Source organism: Spea bombifrons, chromosome 5 (genome assembly GCF_027358695.1).
Source record: "Spea bombifrons isolate aSpeBom1 chromosome 5, aSpeBom1.2.pri, whole genome shotgun sequence".
In the NCBI taxonomy this organism is placed as follows: Eukaryota; Metazoa; Chordata; class Amphibia; order Anura; family Pelobatidae; genus Spea; species Spea bombifrons.
In genome coordinates, this window is record NC_071091.1 from 41,294,978 (window position 1) to 41,313,581 (window position 18,604).

Sequence of the window (18,604 nt, forward strand, 5' to 3'; positions counted from 1 at the left end):
CAAAAACCTTGGTAAAGGTATGCGAAGCAGAGGAGATTCCGAAGGGAAGGGCAGCAAACTGAAGCTGTTTCACTACGCCACAAAGGGATACAGCCACCCGCAGGTATTTCCCGTGGGCTTGGCAAACAGGAACATGTAGGTAAGCGTCCTTGAAGTCTATTGAGACCATCACGTCTCCCGGCTGTAAGATATTTATTACAGAGCGTATGGACTCCATACGGAATTTCTTTCTCGCTACGAACTTGTTCAAATAGCGTAGGTCTAAGATCATCCGCCAGTCTCCTGTGATCTTGGGCACTAGGAAGACTGGCGAATAGACGCCGAATCCACGCTCTTCTGGAGGAACTTCCTCCAAAGCCTTCTTCTGTATATAGGCGTGGATAGATTCCTCTAGGACTGTCACGTTTTCACCCTTCGCTGGCTGGACTTGTTCATACTTTGTGTGGCTCATTCCCGTTTTCAACCACTAGTGGCCGCCCTTGCCACTCAAACCACTCTGGCTGATTATCATGTCCAGGTGCACCTTGCTACCTGATTATCACAGCATTTATAAGCCTGCCCAGCCCTGCAGTCTGGGCCTTGACATTGACGTTTGAGGACCACCTGCTTTGGTTCCTGCTTTGTTACCTGCCGTGTGCCCTGCAAGTGGGCTTCCTGCCGTGTGCCCTGCAAGTGGGCAACCTGCCGTGTGCCCTGCAAGTGGGCAACCTGCCGTGTGCCCTGCAAGTGGGCTTCCTGCCGTGTGCCCTGCAAGTGGGCTTCCTGCCGTGTGCCCTGCAAGTGGGCTTCCTGCCGTGTGTGCCCTGCAAGTGGGCTTCCTGCCGTGTGTGCCCCAACCAGAGGGCTTCCTGCCAAGAGACTTCGTTGTATATATATATTGTATCATAAGCAATACAACTCTTTATCCTGATATTCTGTCTGTGGTTTATTCCTGCGCCTGTCTGTAACAACCCTAAGCCATCATGCATCGTGGGGTACAGACAGAGCCCCTCGTATCCCCTGCACCTGGGCTCCTATCAAACCTGCTCCCCCGGTTCGTGACAGAATGTCAAGGCCAATACAAGGAGTTCGCGGGGATACCTGCAGTACTGGAATTATTGGCAGAATGTGTACTCCACCTATGCAAGTCAGTAAGGACTGTGTTGGAAGCTGATTGTGTGGACACAAAGACCAAGACCCAGACCATAAGTAAGAAGGCTGCTACAAAGAGCCGTAAGCGAGAGCCGCTCACCAAAAAAGAAAAACAAAGAAGACAAGAGGACGACTTATGTTTTTACTGCGGATAGACTGGCCACAGGATAACGTATTGTCCGCACAAACCAGTCAAACCGTCCGCAACCCACCTGGAGAAACCCCATGCCCCGGAACCTGCATATGACCCCAGCAACGGCACAAAGCAGGAGCATACCCTGTCACATCCACAGACAGGTAATGCAGGGGTTAACCAGTCCTCGGCACCTGTGACTCCTACGCCCTCCATCACAATGTCAGAAGACCTCCAGACCTTGTCTGACACCCCCGAGAGGTCCTATATGGACAGTGCGTCATCTGATGCTGAGGTCATGGACACATCCATGGAGATCAACCCCCCGGCTGTTTGTGCAGTCAGAAGCACCACTCCTACCACTCACAGGAGCAGAAGTAGGACAAGACAAGCACATACCGGGACTATCACATCTGTGTATCCAGTAGCCCCAACCAGAGGGCTTCCTGCCGTGTGTGCCCCAACCAGAGGGCTTCCTGCCGTGTGTGCCCCAACCAGAGGGCTTCCTGCCAAGAGACTTTCGTTGTATATATATATCGTATCATAAGCAATACAATTCTTTATCCTGATCTTCTGTCTGTGGTTTATTCCTGCGCCTGTCTGTAACAACCCCAAGCCATCATGCATCGTGGGGTACAGACAGAGCCCCTCGTATCCCCTGCACCTGGGCTCCTATCAGACCTGCTCCCCCGGTTCGTGACAAGGACTCTTTGCCTCTCGCGCGAGAGAATCCTTGTCAGAACAAAAATTGGGAGGAGGTAGGGAAACAAAATTTATTTTGTAGCCTGATCGGACTACATCTAACACCCAGAGGTCTGGTATGGACCTCTCCCAAGCCTCCAGAAAAAAAGATAGACGACCTCCCACCGGGGGGTCTAGTACTGGAGGAGGGGTTACCTCCGGACTCTCTGGTGCCAGACTCTCGGCGTCAAAGGTCCTTTCTCTTCTCATAGGATCCGCGGGAGCGACCTGCTCCTCTCTGCTGAGTCCCCTGACGCCATTGGGATCTAGAAGGTCCCTGGGACCTGGATCCTCTGAACAGTCTGCCCCTCCCTCTGGAAACCTGCTGGGGGAGGGATTTGCCTTTCTTGTCCGAAAGGCCCTCCATGATCTTGTCCAGCTCACTGCCAAACAGCTTGCCAGGTTCAAAAAGCAACCCACAAAGAGAAAATTTGGAGGCATTGTCCCCTTTCCAGGGTTTTAACCATAGGGGTCTCCTTGCAGCAGCAGATAGCGCCATAGATTTGGAGGCTAGCTTCAGATGTTGAGGCGCAGCGTCCGAAAGGAATTCCACAGCCAGTTGAGCTGTCTTGAACTGCTTCAAGATATCGTCTCTTGGAATACCTGCATCAATATCCGACTGGATTTGAGACATTCTGGTGCGCAGAAAATTAGTAACCTCAGTAGAGGCTATAGCCACAGTAGCAGAGGCAGAAGCAGCCGCATAATTGCGGCGCAAGGAACACTCTATGCGCCTATCCATAGGATACAGTTGTAACTGTGTTCTACAAGAATGAAAAAAATATAAAAACAGGGTACTTAGCTTTTTAACCCTCTATTCATTCCTCGGAACACATATGTGGTAGCTTCCCCAAGGACTCTTCCTTCAAAAAGCCCCTTATAACAGGTATATGGATAAAACAGAAAACATTCTGGGGATACAGCTTTAAAAATACTCTGTAAAAAGAATAAAAACCACAAATGGTGCAATAATGTTTAAAAGGTTTAAAACAGCCCCCACTAGTTGTGCCACACTCACAAGATTGTAGTAGGAACTGCGCCTTAAAGATAGCCTGTATCTTAGGAATCCTGAAGATTTACTGGTTAAAACCACCTCAAAGTTTTAAAAACCGGTCATCTGCTGGATACAAACGGATGATAGGCAGGCAGGGTATCTTCCAAAAGCTCTTTATTTAAAATAGCCCATTAAAAATGCTTAACGTTTTAAGAAACTAAGTCCAACGCGTTTCGTCATATGTTGACTTCATCAGGGACTAGTTATAATACATCAAGAAACATAAGCTAACAAAATATAAACTAAAAACCCTTGCCCGCCCTCTACTTAAATCATCCAATCTGTTCTTCTATTGGTCTAAAGTCTTCACGCCTCCTTTGTTTCAATTAGAAGAACACAAATTTTCTTGTTTCCAGGTAGTAACCCTTTGCGTTCCAAAATATGTTCCAAGGTAGTGTCCATTATTTCTGAATGCCGTCTTTTTTATTGCAAAGTCCAGTTTAAATAGTTAATTGTTTGCACAATACTAAAATCTAAAATAAAGGAGAAAGAAATAATAATATACATCCTATAATACATATGCATGTTATTTATAGCTTTTGCAAATATCCATATACGGAAATTTAACTAAATTACCTAACCATCCCTGGATATTTTAGGGTTAACCACTATTAGTTCTTGACATAGAAAATTCATTGCTTCATTCAGAAATAAGTATCTATACTATTACAATGTATATACATATATAAAAAATATAATATAAACCAGGTTTGTATGTAGATGTTGCATATAGATGTTACATGTTAGTATAGTCCTGTATTTAATAGTGAGTTACCAGTAAAATAATTAGTGTGAGTGAAAATGTAAATAATGTGTTGTGTACAACTATATTAATATTATGTGTGTGAGTTACATTGTGATTACCATTGGTGCGTGAATATATAATAATTAATTATATATATTCTAAATTAATATAATATATATGCTAATATATATACTATTTATAAAAAAAAGTGAATAAGTATGTTTACTTATGTGTTAAATACGTGCTGTACTAAGTGTTAATGTATATATTATATGTGAATTAAAAAATGTGAATAAATATTTTATTTGTATGTTGTATGATATATAAATACATAAATATAATTAAATATGCATTGTGTATTGTGCTGGGTGCACATTATATCGTTTAAAATAGTGTGTTATTTTTAACTATTTATAATACGTTTTATTAAATGAAATTATTTAGAACTATATAGATGTTGTATATCACAGTGTATATAATTACTATTGATATACGAAAAGTGTATGTTTGTTTATATTTATGTGTATACTTAACCCCTCAACCCCTTCAGTACCGGGACGTACCTGGTACTTCCTGGTTAACAGTCACCGGAAGACCGGGACGTACCAGGTACGTCTCCTCCAAAAAACGCCCCCACATCACCACAATCGCGGTGATCGTGGGTGCGCTGCTGTCTGCCCAGGACTCCTGGGCAGACAGCACAGCCTGTCTAAGTCCTCCCCCAAGCCTACGATCACTCCCACGGAGTGATTTTGTAGGCAGAAACAGCGATTGCAGAAAGATCTGCAATCGCGGTTTCAGCTGCCACAGGCAGCTTCAGGGAAGGGGGGGGTGTTGAATGGGTCCCCACATAAGTGTGGGGACCTGATCCAACACCCCCCTGCTGCCTGATCGCTCCATGAGAGCCTCAGTGCAGCGTTAACCCCTTCAATACCGCGATCGCGGCATTGAATGCCGCGATCGCGGCATTGAAGGGGTTAATTCCCGTTTTGTAGGGGGCTCTGCTGCTGGTGGTCTGCCTGGAAGCCCAGGCAGACCAGCAACAGCAAAAACGACCCCCCAGAAGTCTTCTGATCAGTCCTGTAGGACTGATCAGAGAGACTCCTCCCCTACAATCTCCAGTCTATTGGAGATTGTGTCCCAGCTGCCAGAGGCAGCTTCAGGGACAGGGAGACAGGGTTCTTTGGTCTCCACATGAGTGTGGAGACCAGACCCCCCCACCCTTCCTCAGTTAACTCCTACCCCCCCTCTTCCTCAATTAACCCCTTCAATGCTGCGATTCTGTATGACCCCCATTGCAGGGGTTAATATTAGTCCCCACAAGCTTGTGGGGACTAAATATCAGTCAATGCTGTGCTTCAATGGAGCATCAGCATTGAAAGAGTTAAAAAAAATGTAAAAAATAATAATAATAATAATAATAATAATAAAAAAAATAAAAAAAAAAAAATAAAAAAAATTAATAAAATAATCATAATAATAATAATAAAAAAAATAACAGCACTGACCTGAAAGTCCAGGGTGCTTCCAGGTCAAATGCTGGGCTGGGCTGATCAGATCGCTCCTGGCCAATAGGAGTGATCGGATCATTATGGCAGCCCACGAATGACCCTGCTCTACAAAGAGAGAGGGGTCATCTAGGGTAATTATGAAAAAACACAAATTATTAATAAATGAAATAATCATAATTATTACCTGATCACTTGTCGGTGACATTTTAAGTCGCTCATTATTGATCGGTCTCCCTGATTGATGTCAGCGGCCTAAACCTGTCACTTACAAGTAATCTGATAAAAAAAAATATTTAAAAAAATGTAAATGCACATGTTCCAGTTTTGCCCTCATAGCTTCCTCAAAAAATGCATGAACCATGCATGTGAGGTCTTGTTGGAATCAGGGGATCTTGGTGAACAAAATGTGGTGTTTTCTTCCACTGTTGCACTTATGGTGTGCAAGAAATTCAGTGCAACATTGAAATGTATGCATTAAAAAAGCAGTAAAATAATTTCCCTGTGAAGTTTGGCAGACATCAGTGAAGAAATGGCTAGCTGAAAACTGTCAAAACTACCCTAGTTGAACACCTTGACTTGTCTACTGTTCATAAATATATACTTTTATGGGGTAATTTACAGCGGGGGGCTTCCAAAATGTCCCAAATGGGATATGGGCCCAGGAAACCAATTTCTGAAAATTCCAAATGTGAAAACGAAAATGCGCATGTTCCAGTTTTGCCCTCATAGCTTCCTCAAAAAATGCATGAACCATGTGAGGCCTTGTTGGAACCGGGGGATGTTGGTGAACACAATTTGGTGTTTTTTTCTGCAGTTGCACATATTCTATACAAAATATAATATAAAATCTAAAGCAACATTGCAACATATGCAAAAAAAAACAAAAAAATATAAAAATACCTCAAAACTTGGCAGCAATTGGCGATAAAATCCCTGTTTGAAAAGTGTCAAAATGACCCTAGTTGTACACCTTGACTTATCTACTTTTCATAAACATATAATTTTGGGGGGATAATCAGTATCTGTGACAACTATTGCAGTTATTAGCCTACCATGCCAAATTTGAAAAAAATTACATTTCAAAAACGTGATGCATGCCTTGCAATATTTGCCCTATACTGGTCAAAATAGATGAAAATCCTGGCCATGTTGGGTGGTTTCCAAATCAGGACAACTTAATGAATATATTTGGGATAATTTTTTCCCATTGGTTCAATGTGTGTACAATTTGTATTTATACAAAACTGTAAAAAAATGCGTTTTTTTTATTTTGTCCCCACTTTTTCCAGTTTATTTCAAACAAAACAATGTACTACCCAGCTTAATATGGTTTCAAATGAAAGCCCTACTTGTCCTAAAAAAAAACCAATATATGATTTGTGTGGGTGCACCAATTGATAAGAGAGAAATTACAGTTGAAGAAAGACATGGCAAAAACACAAAAACGGCTCCGGTCCTTTAGCGACACGTTAGTATCAAAATCCCGGTCCTGAAGGGGTTAAGGACCGGGCTCATTTTTCGTTTTGTACCCTGTGGGACCGAGGCTGTTTTGACACTTTTGTGGTGCTTGTGTTCAGCTGTAATTTTCTCCTCACCCATTTAGTGAACCCACATAAATTATATATTGTTTTTTCAGGACAAGATGGGCTTTCTTCAGATACCATTATTTTGTATTATTTATCGTATCATCTTATTTACTATAAAAAAAAAATAAAAAAAACGGTGAAAAATTGAAAAAAAACACATTTTATGACTTTTATTTGAAAAATCTTTTACTCACCTAAAAAAGCAAGTAAAAAAACTAGCTAAATAGATTCTACTACTTGTCCTGAGTTTAGAGATACCCAATGTTTTTATGTTTTTTTGCTGTTTTTTGTAAGTTATAGGGCAATAAGTACAAGCAGCGTTTTATGATTTCCAAATCTTTTTTAACAAATCTGGTAATTCTGCCTCCATCTCCTCTTTGGAACATCTTTGAAGCCGGTTAACTCAATTTAACCCATTCAAACCATATATTTTTGAAAACTAGACACCCCAGGGTATTCCAAATGATGTTATTTTAACCCTTTCCATGCACCAATTATACAACTACACTTTGTCAAACTTTGTAATAGTAATTTTTTTTCACACAAATTGTACTTTAGTTATAGATATACAGGTTCTGGTATATGTCACTGTCAAACAACACCCCAATATGTGTTCAGGAACATCTCCTGAGTGCAGTGATACCCCACATGCATGGGTTTGTCGGGTTGTTTCAGATTTAAAATGCCACATTTGGGAAGTGCGCTTTTTTTCTCCATTTTGGTCAGTCTGTACCTATGCCCTATCTTTGAGCTAGGCCACTCCAATTTACAAATAACAACAAAAGGAAATCCAAAAAATACGTGCTACTTAGGTGAAATGTGATAAATAATAAACAAATGTGAAAATACTTCCCTAGTATGGACCGCAGCTGCCCAAGCGACACTCTTCCTCAAAGTGTATAAAATACAAGAAAACCAGAAATGTATGGGGCGCAGGTGCATATATAGGGGAAAAAAACAAAAAACACAATATAGTGTAGATGGTATGTCCAATGTTAATTGTTAATTGATATGTTGCACTCACAAGTGAAAGAGGCAAATCCAACCCATCAATGAGGACTGTAAAAAACTTTAATATTCTTCAAGGTCAATCTAAAAAAACAAACTAAAATAGTGCAGTATCTTAGATAAAACGGTATATACCAATGGTAATGCACTCACAATTTTTTCATGCACAAAGTGCATATGCAGGCATTTGGTTAAAATGAAGTCCAATTGAATCTTTCTTCTACGCGTTTCGCCCTTTGGGCTTCCTCAGGAAATCAATTGGTGCAGATTTCTATAGGTGTCCGTGAATTCAGCAAAATCAGCAGAAGTCAGAAATATATGTATGCTTCCATCCCTTAAGTCTGTTCTTTTATAGTCTTTTAAATGTGTATTTCCGTGTATGTCATCGCGTTTTTCACCTTTGTCCTTTGTTGTCATCACGTCTTGTCTGTCATTTGATTGTTTTCCTGTTTGTCAATAAAGATTGCCGGCAGAAAAAAAGGCTGCAAAGGGCAAGGACCGCGTCACTGCTACAAAGATATTCAGCCCACGTCACTCGGGAGACAAAGAAGAGGATGTTAGTTCGTTCATCAACCTGAGACAGATGATCGCGATGTGTGCATCTCAGACAAAAGGGGCGTGAAGGAATTAAAGTAAGAGAAAAAATATAAAACTGAAAACGAAGACCAAGAGCCGGGGAAACAACCGCGGCGTGTGTGTCTCATACGGAGACCGAGACGGGATCTAACAAAAACTTAAGAGACCGAGAGTCGGGAGAATCAACAATAATAAACTATCGCAGTGTGTGTGTCCCGTATAGAGGCTAGAACGAGATCGGGTAAAGGAATCAAGAGAGAGCACGAAGAGAATCTTATTTTATAAACGTGTAATGGATAGTGCAACTAGTAGTGTCAGCCGGTATTATTTATATATTTAAACTTTCCGGAGTTCAAGTTTTTTACAGTCCTCATTGATGGGTTGGATTTGCCTCTTTCACTTGTGAGTGCAACATATCGCTTAACAATTAACATTGGACATACCATCTACACTATATTGTGTTTTTTGTTTTTTTCCCCTATATATGCACCTGCGCCCCATACATTTCTGGTTTTCTTGTATTTTATACACTTTGAGGAAGAGTGTCGCTTGGGCAGCTGCGGTCCATACTAGGGAAATATTTTCACATTTGTTTATTATTTATCACATTTCACCTAAGTAGCACGTATTTTTTGGATTTCCTTTTGTTGTTATTTGTAAATTGGAGTGGCCTAGCTCAAAGATAGAAATTTTAGCACTTGCTCAAAATAATAAACTTTATTTTTTTATTTTATTTTTATTTTTTTAATACTTTTTTAATATTTTTTTTACACATTTTGCTGGTACTGGATAGTTCATCTAGTGACATCACTGCATAATTATTTTTAAATGTTAGCACATTTTTTTTTTTTTTTTTTCCCCATTTTTTATTTATTTTTTTGAATATTTTACTAATCACATAGTGATTAGAAAGCTGGGCTCCATTGACTTGCATGGTTGAATGCAGTACCTGTATTCAACCAGCAAGTGGAGCCAGAGTTCTCTAGAGGGTCTGGAGACCATCTAGCTAACTCTTTCATCTTTATTGTTTATTTTCCCGGGCCGCCGCCATCTTGCTGATGGCGAAGAACACCGGCAGCTGCGGCTGTGACCGCTCTCCGGAGCGGTCACAGCCCACTCAGAGGTAAGTGTTTGATGTCGCTGGATGCCTCCTGATCGAGGCATTCCAGCGACACCATTTAAGTTTAAACGCTTTTAAAACGGGCGTCCGCCGCCCGCTGTTGATGCCCCGGGGAGGGGCCAGACATGGCCCCCGATGCTGATCTCGGCCTTGCTGAATGCCTCGACATCGAGGAATTGCAGCAAGGCCGTTTAAGCGAAGAAAGTGATCCTTGATCACTTTCTAAGCTTATTTAATTTTTTGACGGTTCAGGACCGTCAAAGGTCATTTAGTGACCTTCTTGTCATGACGGTCCTGAACCGGCAAAGGTCGCGAAGGGGTTAATTAAGTTTTTACAAAAAACTTACTATGTCAATCTCCGCATTTAAACCCCTTGGTTCCATAGTCTCCAATTTATGGATCCAGTATGACTCTCGTTGTATTCATTTTTTATTTCTATCTCCTCCCCTCCAATGTGCCTTGACTATTTCAATACCAATAAAAACGAAGTCTTTAAAATTGAATTTGGGACAACTTGCACAATGTACTGGTACAGAGTGGTTCCAAAGGTGTTCCAAAATTCTTACTTTTAACTTTCTTTTTGTTTTTCCTATATATTGTTTACCACAGGGGCATTGCAGTAAATACACTACAAATTCTGTATTGCAATCTATATGTGATTTTATCACACAATTCTCCCCTGTGGAAGTACTTGTAAAGCTTTTAATTATTTGGACACCTTTCAAATTCAAGCTTTACATCTACAACAATAGTTAAAACCATCTCGGTGCAAATTATTCTCCTTTTTTTTTCTCCTTTGTCACATAACTGGGTGCTAAAATATTTTTTAGGTTTCTTGTTTTCCTAAAAACAATTGGGGGTTTCTCTGGTAAAATGGTTCTTAAAATAGGATCCCTCAACAGGATTGGCCAATGTTTTTTTAAAATTTTTTCTACTTTGTTATATTCTGTGTTAAATTCAGTGATAAAGGCATAACCAAATTTAGAGTTATGGTCTTGTTTGATTTTATTTGAGGTTAAGAGTAAATTTCTATCTTTCTTTGCCATCATTCTAATATCTTTATCGATTGAATTTTTATTGTAACCTTTTTCAATCAATTTTGTTTTAATATGATTGGCCTGTCTTCTATAATCACTTTCATTGGTGCAATTTCGCCTGACCCGGGCAAGTTGTCCTTTTGCAATGCCTCTGAGCCAGGGCTTATGATGGCAACTTTTTTCATGAACATAGCCATTGCCATCTGTTTTTTAAAAAAAACACTTTGATTTAATGTTAACGCCTTCCGTAAAAAACCTAACATCTAAAAAATGTATCTCCAATGCACTAAATTCAGGGGTAAAAGACAAATTGGCATCATTAGAATTTAAAAAATTCACATAATCAATAAAATCGTCTTCCGACCCATTCCAAATAAGAATGACATCATCAATATATCTACGCCAGCCATGTTCAGACCAAACATAGTCATCTTCCCAATGTCTCATAAAGATATTGGCATAGCTGGGGGCAAATCCATAGGATCCTGTAAAGAAGATCCATCATCCGCGGGTACCACGGTCCTCTTGGACATCTTGGCGATGGCCATATCGACTTTAGGGGGAGGACCCCAAGGGCGCTGCTGGTCTACATTAAGCAGAAACATAGATTTGAACCGCTTGGTGATAACCGGACCTTTTTCCGGGAGTTTCCATTCAGTCTCCATTAACTTAATGAGAGACTCATCCACTTTGAAGGCCCTTGGCCCTCTAGAGGTGGTCTCTGGAGCTTCCTTAGAGTCAACATCCTGGTCCCCCGACTGGATGGACTTTAGTAACCGTTGGGTTTTCTCAATGGGAAACCAGAACGATGAAGCAGGTTCTTCTTCAGAAGAAGAGTCAAGCTCATCTACAGTGAGATAAGCGTCTTCAGACATAGGGACCACCCTTGCAGGGGACTGGGCCCTAGGTCTCTTTATCTGGAGTGTATCCTCAAATCTCTTGATAGAGGATCCAACAAAATCTTTAACCCAAATCATCATATCCCGTATATTGGGTTCTGCCTCAGGGGAATCTCTGCAACTTGGGCAGCGACTATAAGGGTAAGCATCCTCTAAAGGTGTATCACACCCACGGCAGGTAAAATGCCTGTGCTTGGCAGTGGACTTGCGCCCCTCAGGAGCAGGATCCTCTGGAGTACAGGAAGACATCTGCAAAAGAGATGACCAAAATAATACAAAGATTTATTTAAACATAAAAATCTTATTAGTTATACCTACCCTGAGATTGAAAATGCAAGGGAAGGATAACACACAAAGCCAAAGCTAGACAGCAGATTCTAGGAAGGCTACTAATAGCTGTACCAAGAGACAGCCTAAAGGACACTAACAGGTTAATATACACTGGCAGAGCGCCAAAACGGGAAGCCACGCCCCCGGAAGTGACGTCAGACGCCACAAAAGAAATCAGGAATCCAAGTAAGAACATAATCTCTAATGGATACTACTGCTGCTGAGGGAAAGAAATGGATTCCTCCCCCTCAGCAGCTAAAACGAGTACAGCAGACATGAAGATAAGCAGCTGGGAGGAGAAATCCAAACCAGTCAGGTATAGATCCAAACAGGAGAACACCTGAAAGAAAATAAATAAAATAAAGATTAGCAAGCTAACACAAGGTCTCAAACAGAGACTACCACCTGTCCCAATATGTCCAAAGGACAGAAAAAAGCACACTGTGGTTAGGGGTGGAGTTCCCTTTATAGGGGGGTAAGGGGGTTAATTGTTTATTTAATTGTGTAAATCATTAATTTTCCACCTGTCCTAATTGTTCACAGGGGCAGTAATACCCCTCTTGTGCTGCCAGTTAGGAAGTAAGGGAATATAAAATATACTTCCCACTAAAGAGATTTCTGCAAATTTCTTTACACAATACCTGCTTAGAGGAACGTTGTTCAGAGTCTTTCCTTAGCAAACACTTCTCTCCAGGTAGCGGTATTCTCAATTGAAGAGGGTTTTCAGACATATATGAAGACAGGCAGCAGCATAATGAGTATAGCAGCGGTTTCATATAAAAAAAAAATATAAATAATATCCATGTGACCAGATGTCTAAATGGCAAAAAAAAATACACACCTCACAAAGGTGGCCTTTTACCTCCCAAATAACCCAACAAACCCATGCATATAGGGTATCACTGCGCCCAGGAGATGTTACTGAACACATATTGGGGATAGGGACATACAGTTTGATAGGAACATACAGCAGGAGCGGTGATTTTATACCTGGAGTACAAAGTGTGTGAAAAAAATACAAAAAATTTTGACTACCATAAAGTTTGACAAAGGCTAGTGGTAGAATTAGTGCATGGAAAGGGTTAAAATACCAGCATTTGAAATACCTTGGGTACTAGTTTTTAAAAATATATGGTTTGATGGGGTAAATTGCATTGGCCGGCCTCAAAGATACCCAAAATAGTACATGGGGCAGAATGACCAGATTTGGGGAAAAATGGTTTTGAAATAGCAAAAGGCTACTGGTACTTATTGCCCCAAAACATACAGAAAAAAGCAAAAAAAAACATAAAAACATTGGGTATTTCTAAACTCAGGACAAATAGAATCCATTTAGCAGTTTTTTTTTTGTTTTTGCAGATGAGTAAAAGATTTTTCAAAGAAAAGTGAGAAAAAAGTCATTTTTAACAAAAAAAATCACCATATTTTATAATTTTTTTTTATAGTTAATTAGAAGATATGATAAAAATAATGGTATCTAAAGAAAGCCCTGTTTGTCCTGAAAAAAAAAAACCAATATATAATGTGTGTGGGTACAGCAACCAAAATATACTACGAGAAAGAAACAATATTGTCGTTAAGGGGTTAAAACAGCCATTGTTAAGTGTTTTAAGTTTTAAAGAAACAGTCTAGTCATGAATGGATTAATAAAGAGGGTACTTCTGTGCTGAAATTATTCAGCGTTATAAAGATTATGCACAATAAAGAATCACCTTAAACAATAAACCGTACTTATTTTGTTTTATTTTTAGTCTCATGAAACCAATACAAAAACAAAGCATTTTTTAGCTTGTATGGTAACAACCTGTCAGTGCACCTTTTAATGTCGCATTGCAAGCATTCAATGCAAAACTATAAAGTATCCCAAATTTCCATAGGTAAATAATTTCTGGGAACTCTTAAAAACTCTGCCTTCAAAAAAGTGAAATAGTAATCTAAGAACGCAATAATAACTGTTTATTATATATATATTTTCACAGAATTTTTTGAATGCCAGCAGCTGTCCTGAAATTCAAGGCTTTTTACACGTGAAGGACCTTGGAAAGAAATCTTGGAAAAAACTATTTGTATGTTTGAGGAGATCAGGACTGTATTGCTCTACAAAAGGAACATCAAAGGTGTAGTAAAGGGTTTTAGGTCAGATAATCTGACTGACTAAAAATGGCAGGTTATTGGGTTACATGGACTTGTAAATGGTATCTACCGTGTTTCCCCGAAAGTAAGACAGTGTCTTACTTTCTTTTTATCCCTAAAAGCCCCACTATGTCTTACTTTCGGGGTATGTCTTATATTGGGAAAAAATTGAGAGTGATGGGAGTTATGATGTACTTTTAGAGCATAATTAGATCATGAAAAAGACATTGGAAATGGTACAGCATAACACCCATCACTCTCACACACTTACCAATCAACACACCTACCAATCCACACGTATACCAATCCACACACATATACACAAATCCACACACGTATACACAAATCCACACACATATACACTAATCCACACACATATACCAATCCACACACATATACACCAATCCACACACATATACACTAATCCACACACATATACCAATCCACACACATATACACCAATCCACACACATATACACTAATCCACACACACATACACCAATCCACACACATATACACCAATCCACTCTCACTTAATGCTTTCCTACCTTTCCTTTCTTCTTTCAGCTTCTTTTCCTCCTCTTCGCTCCTCTTCTTCAGTTCTGTCTTCTTCCTGGTTCAGAGGGCACGGACAGCGGTGGGCGCGGCTTCAGTGTTGTGCGCCGGGATCTGACAAGAAACCCCGGCGCACAACAGCTGTTGCCGCGGGGATCACAAGGGAGCGGTATCGGAGGTCATTAACAGACCTCCGGCTCCCTTGAGTGATCTTAAGCCGGGTTGAACCCGGCTTAAAATCACTCAAGGGAGCCGGAGGTCTGTTAAAGACCTCCGATACCGCTCCCTTGCGAGCCTGCTCCTCCAGCGGCGGACATTACTGTCCGTCTCTGGAGGGGTGCCGGGTGCCGCAGGTTGGCACCCCCTGGAGTGTGGCGCCCTGTGCGGTCGCACACCCCAAAGGTCGGCCCTGCTCTAAGGGGCCGGCCTTAGGGGTCTGCGGCCGCACAGGGTTTAAATAAAAACATCGGGGGTTTTTTTCAACTTTATTTAACATCCTCCATGTTAAATAAAGTTAAAAAAACTTTATTTAACATGGAGGATGTTAAATAAAGTTAAAAAAAAACCCCGATGTTTTAATTTAAATCCTGTGCGGCCGCAGACACGTAAGGCCGGCCTTGGTGGGGACTTCCCGGCCCCTTAGAGTGGCGGACCCGGCAAATCCCCCGTGTTTCCCCGAAAGTAAGACATATGTCTTACTTTCGGGGTACGGCTTATATTAGCCGACCCCTCTGAAACCCCCGATACGTCTTACTATCGGGGGTGTCTTACTATCGGGGAAACACGGTAGGTCTGTCAATATCCTTTTAAAGACTTTGTTTTCAAAATATTGTTTATTGAGCTGCCATTGATCATAGATGTCTGTGAGTTGTAGTACATATATGTACGTATCTATACAGTGTCTTGCAAATTATTCACCCCCCTTGGCATTTTTCCGATTCGGATATTTTTTATAACCTAGTCCTGTACTTCTCCACAACTGTGTCCCTGACTTGTTTGGAGAGCTCCTTTCTCAGATATGTTGCAGACTGTGGGGCCTTTTTAGAACATCACTCACTCGCACTTTATTAGGTACATCTAATTGCTTGTTAACACAAATAGCTAATCAGCCAGTCACATGGTAGCAACTCAATGCATTTAGGCACATAGACGTGGGAAAAGATAACTTGCCAAAGTTCAAACCAAGGAATGGGGAAGAAAGGGGATTTAAGTGACTTTGAACGTGGCATGGTTGTTAGTGCCAGGCGGGCTGGTTTGAGTATTTCAGAAACCGCTGATGTACTGGGGTTTTCACGCACATCGATCTCTAGGTTTTACAGAGAATGGTCCAAAAAAAATATCCAGTGAGCGGCAGTTGTGTGGATAAAAATGCCTTGTTGAGGTCAGAGGAGAATGGGCAGGCTGGTTCGAGACGACAGTAACTCAAATAAACACTCGTTAGAACCAAGGTATGCAGAATACCATCTCTGAACACACTATGCGTCGAAACTTGAAGCAGATGACCACACAGTGTACCAGTCCTGTCTGCTAAGAACAGGAAACGGGCTACAGTTTGCACAGGCTCACCAAAATTGAACAATGGAAGACTGGAAGAGTGTTGCCTGGTCTGATGAGTCTTGATTCCAGCTGCAACATTCAGATGGCAGGGTCAGACTTAAGCGTAAACAACATGAAAGCATGGATCCATCCATCTCGTTTAAACGAGACTGCTTGCCTGAGTATTGTTGCTGACCATGTCCATCCCTTTATGACCACAGTGTACCCATCTTCTGATGGCTACATGAAGCAGGATAATGCAGGAGGTGTCTCAAAGCTCACATCATTTCCAACTGGTGTCTTGACCATGACAATGTAATGGCCCCATAATGACCAGATCTCAATCCAATAGAGCACCTATGGGATGTAGTAAAGTGGCAGAACTACCGGGCGACTGCGAACGGGCCCTGGAGTTCTGCCAGTCAGGGGGGCCCAAGGGGTATGACGTCATATGCCGGCACTCAGCAGTGAAGCTGTGCGCACCGCGGCAGAGCAGCGAGACAGAGGCCTTGCGCCCCCACCACAGGACTTCACGGTAAGTGACCTACAAAGGGGGGTAAGGGGAGGGTAGATAGGGAGAGGGTAGATAGTGAGAAGGGGAGGGTAGATAATGAGAAGGGGAGGGTAGGGAAAGGGTAGATAGTGAGAAGGGGAGGGTAGGGAGAGGGTAGATAGTGAGAAGGGGAGGAGAGGGGGAGGGTAGATGATAAGGGGAGGGGAGGGTAGATGGTGAGAAGGGAAGGAGAGGGGAGGGTAGATGGTGAGGAGGGGAGGGTAGATAGTAGATAGTGGGGAGGGGAGGGTAGATAGTGAGAAGGGGAGGGTAGATAGTGTGAGATTGAGGTGGGGGGCCCTTAACAGATTCTCGCACCGGGGCCCTGAGGCTTCTAGTTATGCCCATGTTGTAGTAGAATGGGATATTCGCATCATGGATGTGCAGCCGACAAATCTGCAGCAACTACGTTATGCCATCATATCCATAATATCTGAGGAATGTTTCCAGCACCTTGTAGGAAGTATGCCATGAGGAATGAAGGCAAAAGGCGGTCCAATCCGGTGCTAGCAAGGTGTACCTAATAAAGTGGCCAGTGAGTGTACATATCATGTGACACCAAGATTGCACACAGGTGCACTTTAACTAATTATGTAACTTCTAAAGGTAGCTGGTTGCATCAGATCTTATTTAAGGGCTTAATAGCAAAGTTGGTGAATATATATGCATATTCATTTTTGTAGAATTTTAAAATGTTTTCAATATTTCACTTCGCTAACTTGTACTATTTTGTGTATGTCCATCACGTGAAATCCAAATAAAAATCCATTTTAATTCCAGGTTGTAATGCAACAATATAGGAAAAAGGCCAATGGGTGTGAATACTTTTGCGAGGCAGTGTGTATGTGTGTGTCTATACACACAAACATAGTATAAGGACAAACAAATGGGACACCTGACCGTTACACCAATAGGAACTTTTATGACATTGCATTCTAAATGCATAGACATTAATGTGTAGGTGGCCCCCCTCTGCAGCTGTACGTTTCCACCCTTTCCACAAGATGTAGAGTGTTTCTGTGGGAATTTGTGCACATTCATCCTGTAGATCATTTGTGCCTGACTCACAATCTCTCTTCCAGTTCATTCCAAAGGTGTTCAATAGGTGTTCCATGTCTTTATGGACCTTGCTTGGTGCACTGGGGTAGAGCCCTGTGCAGGACTGTTTTCCCTGATTTTCACCATTACCACCCTCTCCCGCAATGTGTATTCCACTCCCGCCACATATGTGGTCAATCCCACCCGCCCGGTTCTGCCACATATGTGGTCAATCCCACCCGCCCGCTCCCGCCACATATGTGGTCAGTTCCACCCGCCCGCTCCTGCCACATATGTGGTCAATCCCACCTGCCCTGCTCCCGCCACATATATGGTCAATCCTGCCTTCGCGTTGCTCCCTCACAGCGCCTCTTCTTTTGTTCTGCCCAGGAACCCAGCAGAGTCACATGATTTTACATCACTTCCCGTGACTCCGCTGGGTTCCTGGACGGAACAAGAGACGCTGTGAGGGAGTGCGCAGGATTACCGGGACCTGCAGGTACATTGTCTGACTGCCTGCTTCCGCCCACAACTCCTGGAAAACCGTCCGCGCCCACAAGTTTTCCCACGGAACCAGCATCTGTCTTTTTTATATTTACAGGAACCCAGACATCTGCAAGGAATATGTGATTTAGAAGATTGTAATATTTATTTACTGATATCCTGTAAGAAGCTGTATAATCCACCAACAGACTTTGGGTTCTGTGTAAAGGTAATAAGAGCAAATCTAACTTTTCAGGGTTGATAAGAGCTTTGGTTTTGTTGACACAGCTGACATATATTTTCTCTCATAATGCATTTTATATATACAGTGCTATTTGAAAGAAAATAAAATATTATTGTGAAAAATTGTTCTAACCAAGTAGAAGAGTTGTACATTTAGAGCATTTTTTCAGCTGGTGTTCAAATCATTGTGTG

General features: G+C 41.7%; 1 protein-coding gene and 1 long non-coding RNA gene across 4 annotated transcripts in view; both read left to right on the forward strand.

Moving 5' to 3' along the window:
• The window catches only part of GRB10 (growth factor receptor bound protein 10), a 260,061-nt gene that overhangs the window by 213,935 nt on the left and 27,522 nt on the right, over positions 1 to 18,604 (forward strand). For all 3 annotated transcript variants that reach the window (XM_053468138.1, XM_053468140.1, XM_053468139.1), the window contains exons 9-10: positions 13,851 to 13,988; positions 18,288 to 18,398. In XM_053468138.1, coding sequence (XP_053324113.1) covers positions 13,851 to 13,988; positions 18,288 to 18,398 — 249 coding nt within the window. The remainder of the gene's footprint in view (positions 1 to 13,850; positions 13,989 to 18,287; positions 18,399 to 18,604) is intronic.
• On the forward strand, positions 11,167 to 11,615 carry LOC128497909 (uncharacterized). The gene is made up of 2 exons (XR_008354353.1): positions 11,167 to 11,391; positions 11,460 to 11,615. It is a non-coding gene; the product is annotated as an uncharacterized LOC128497909 (long non-coding RNA).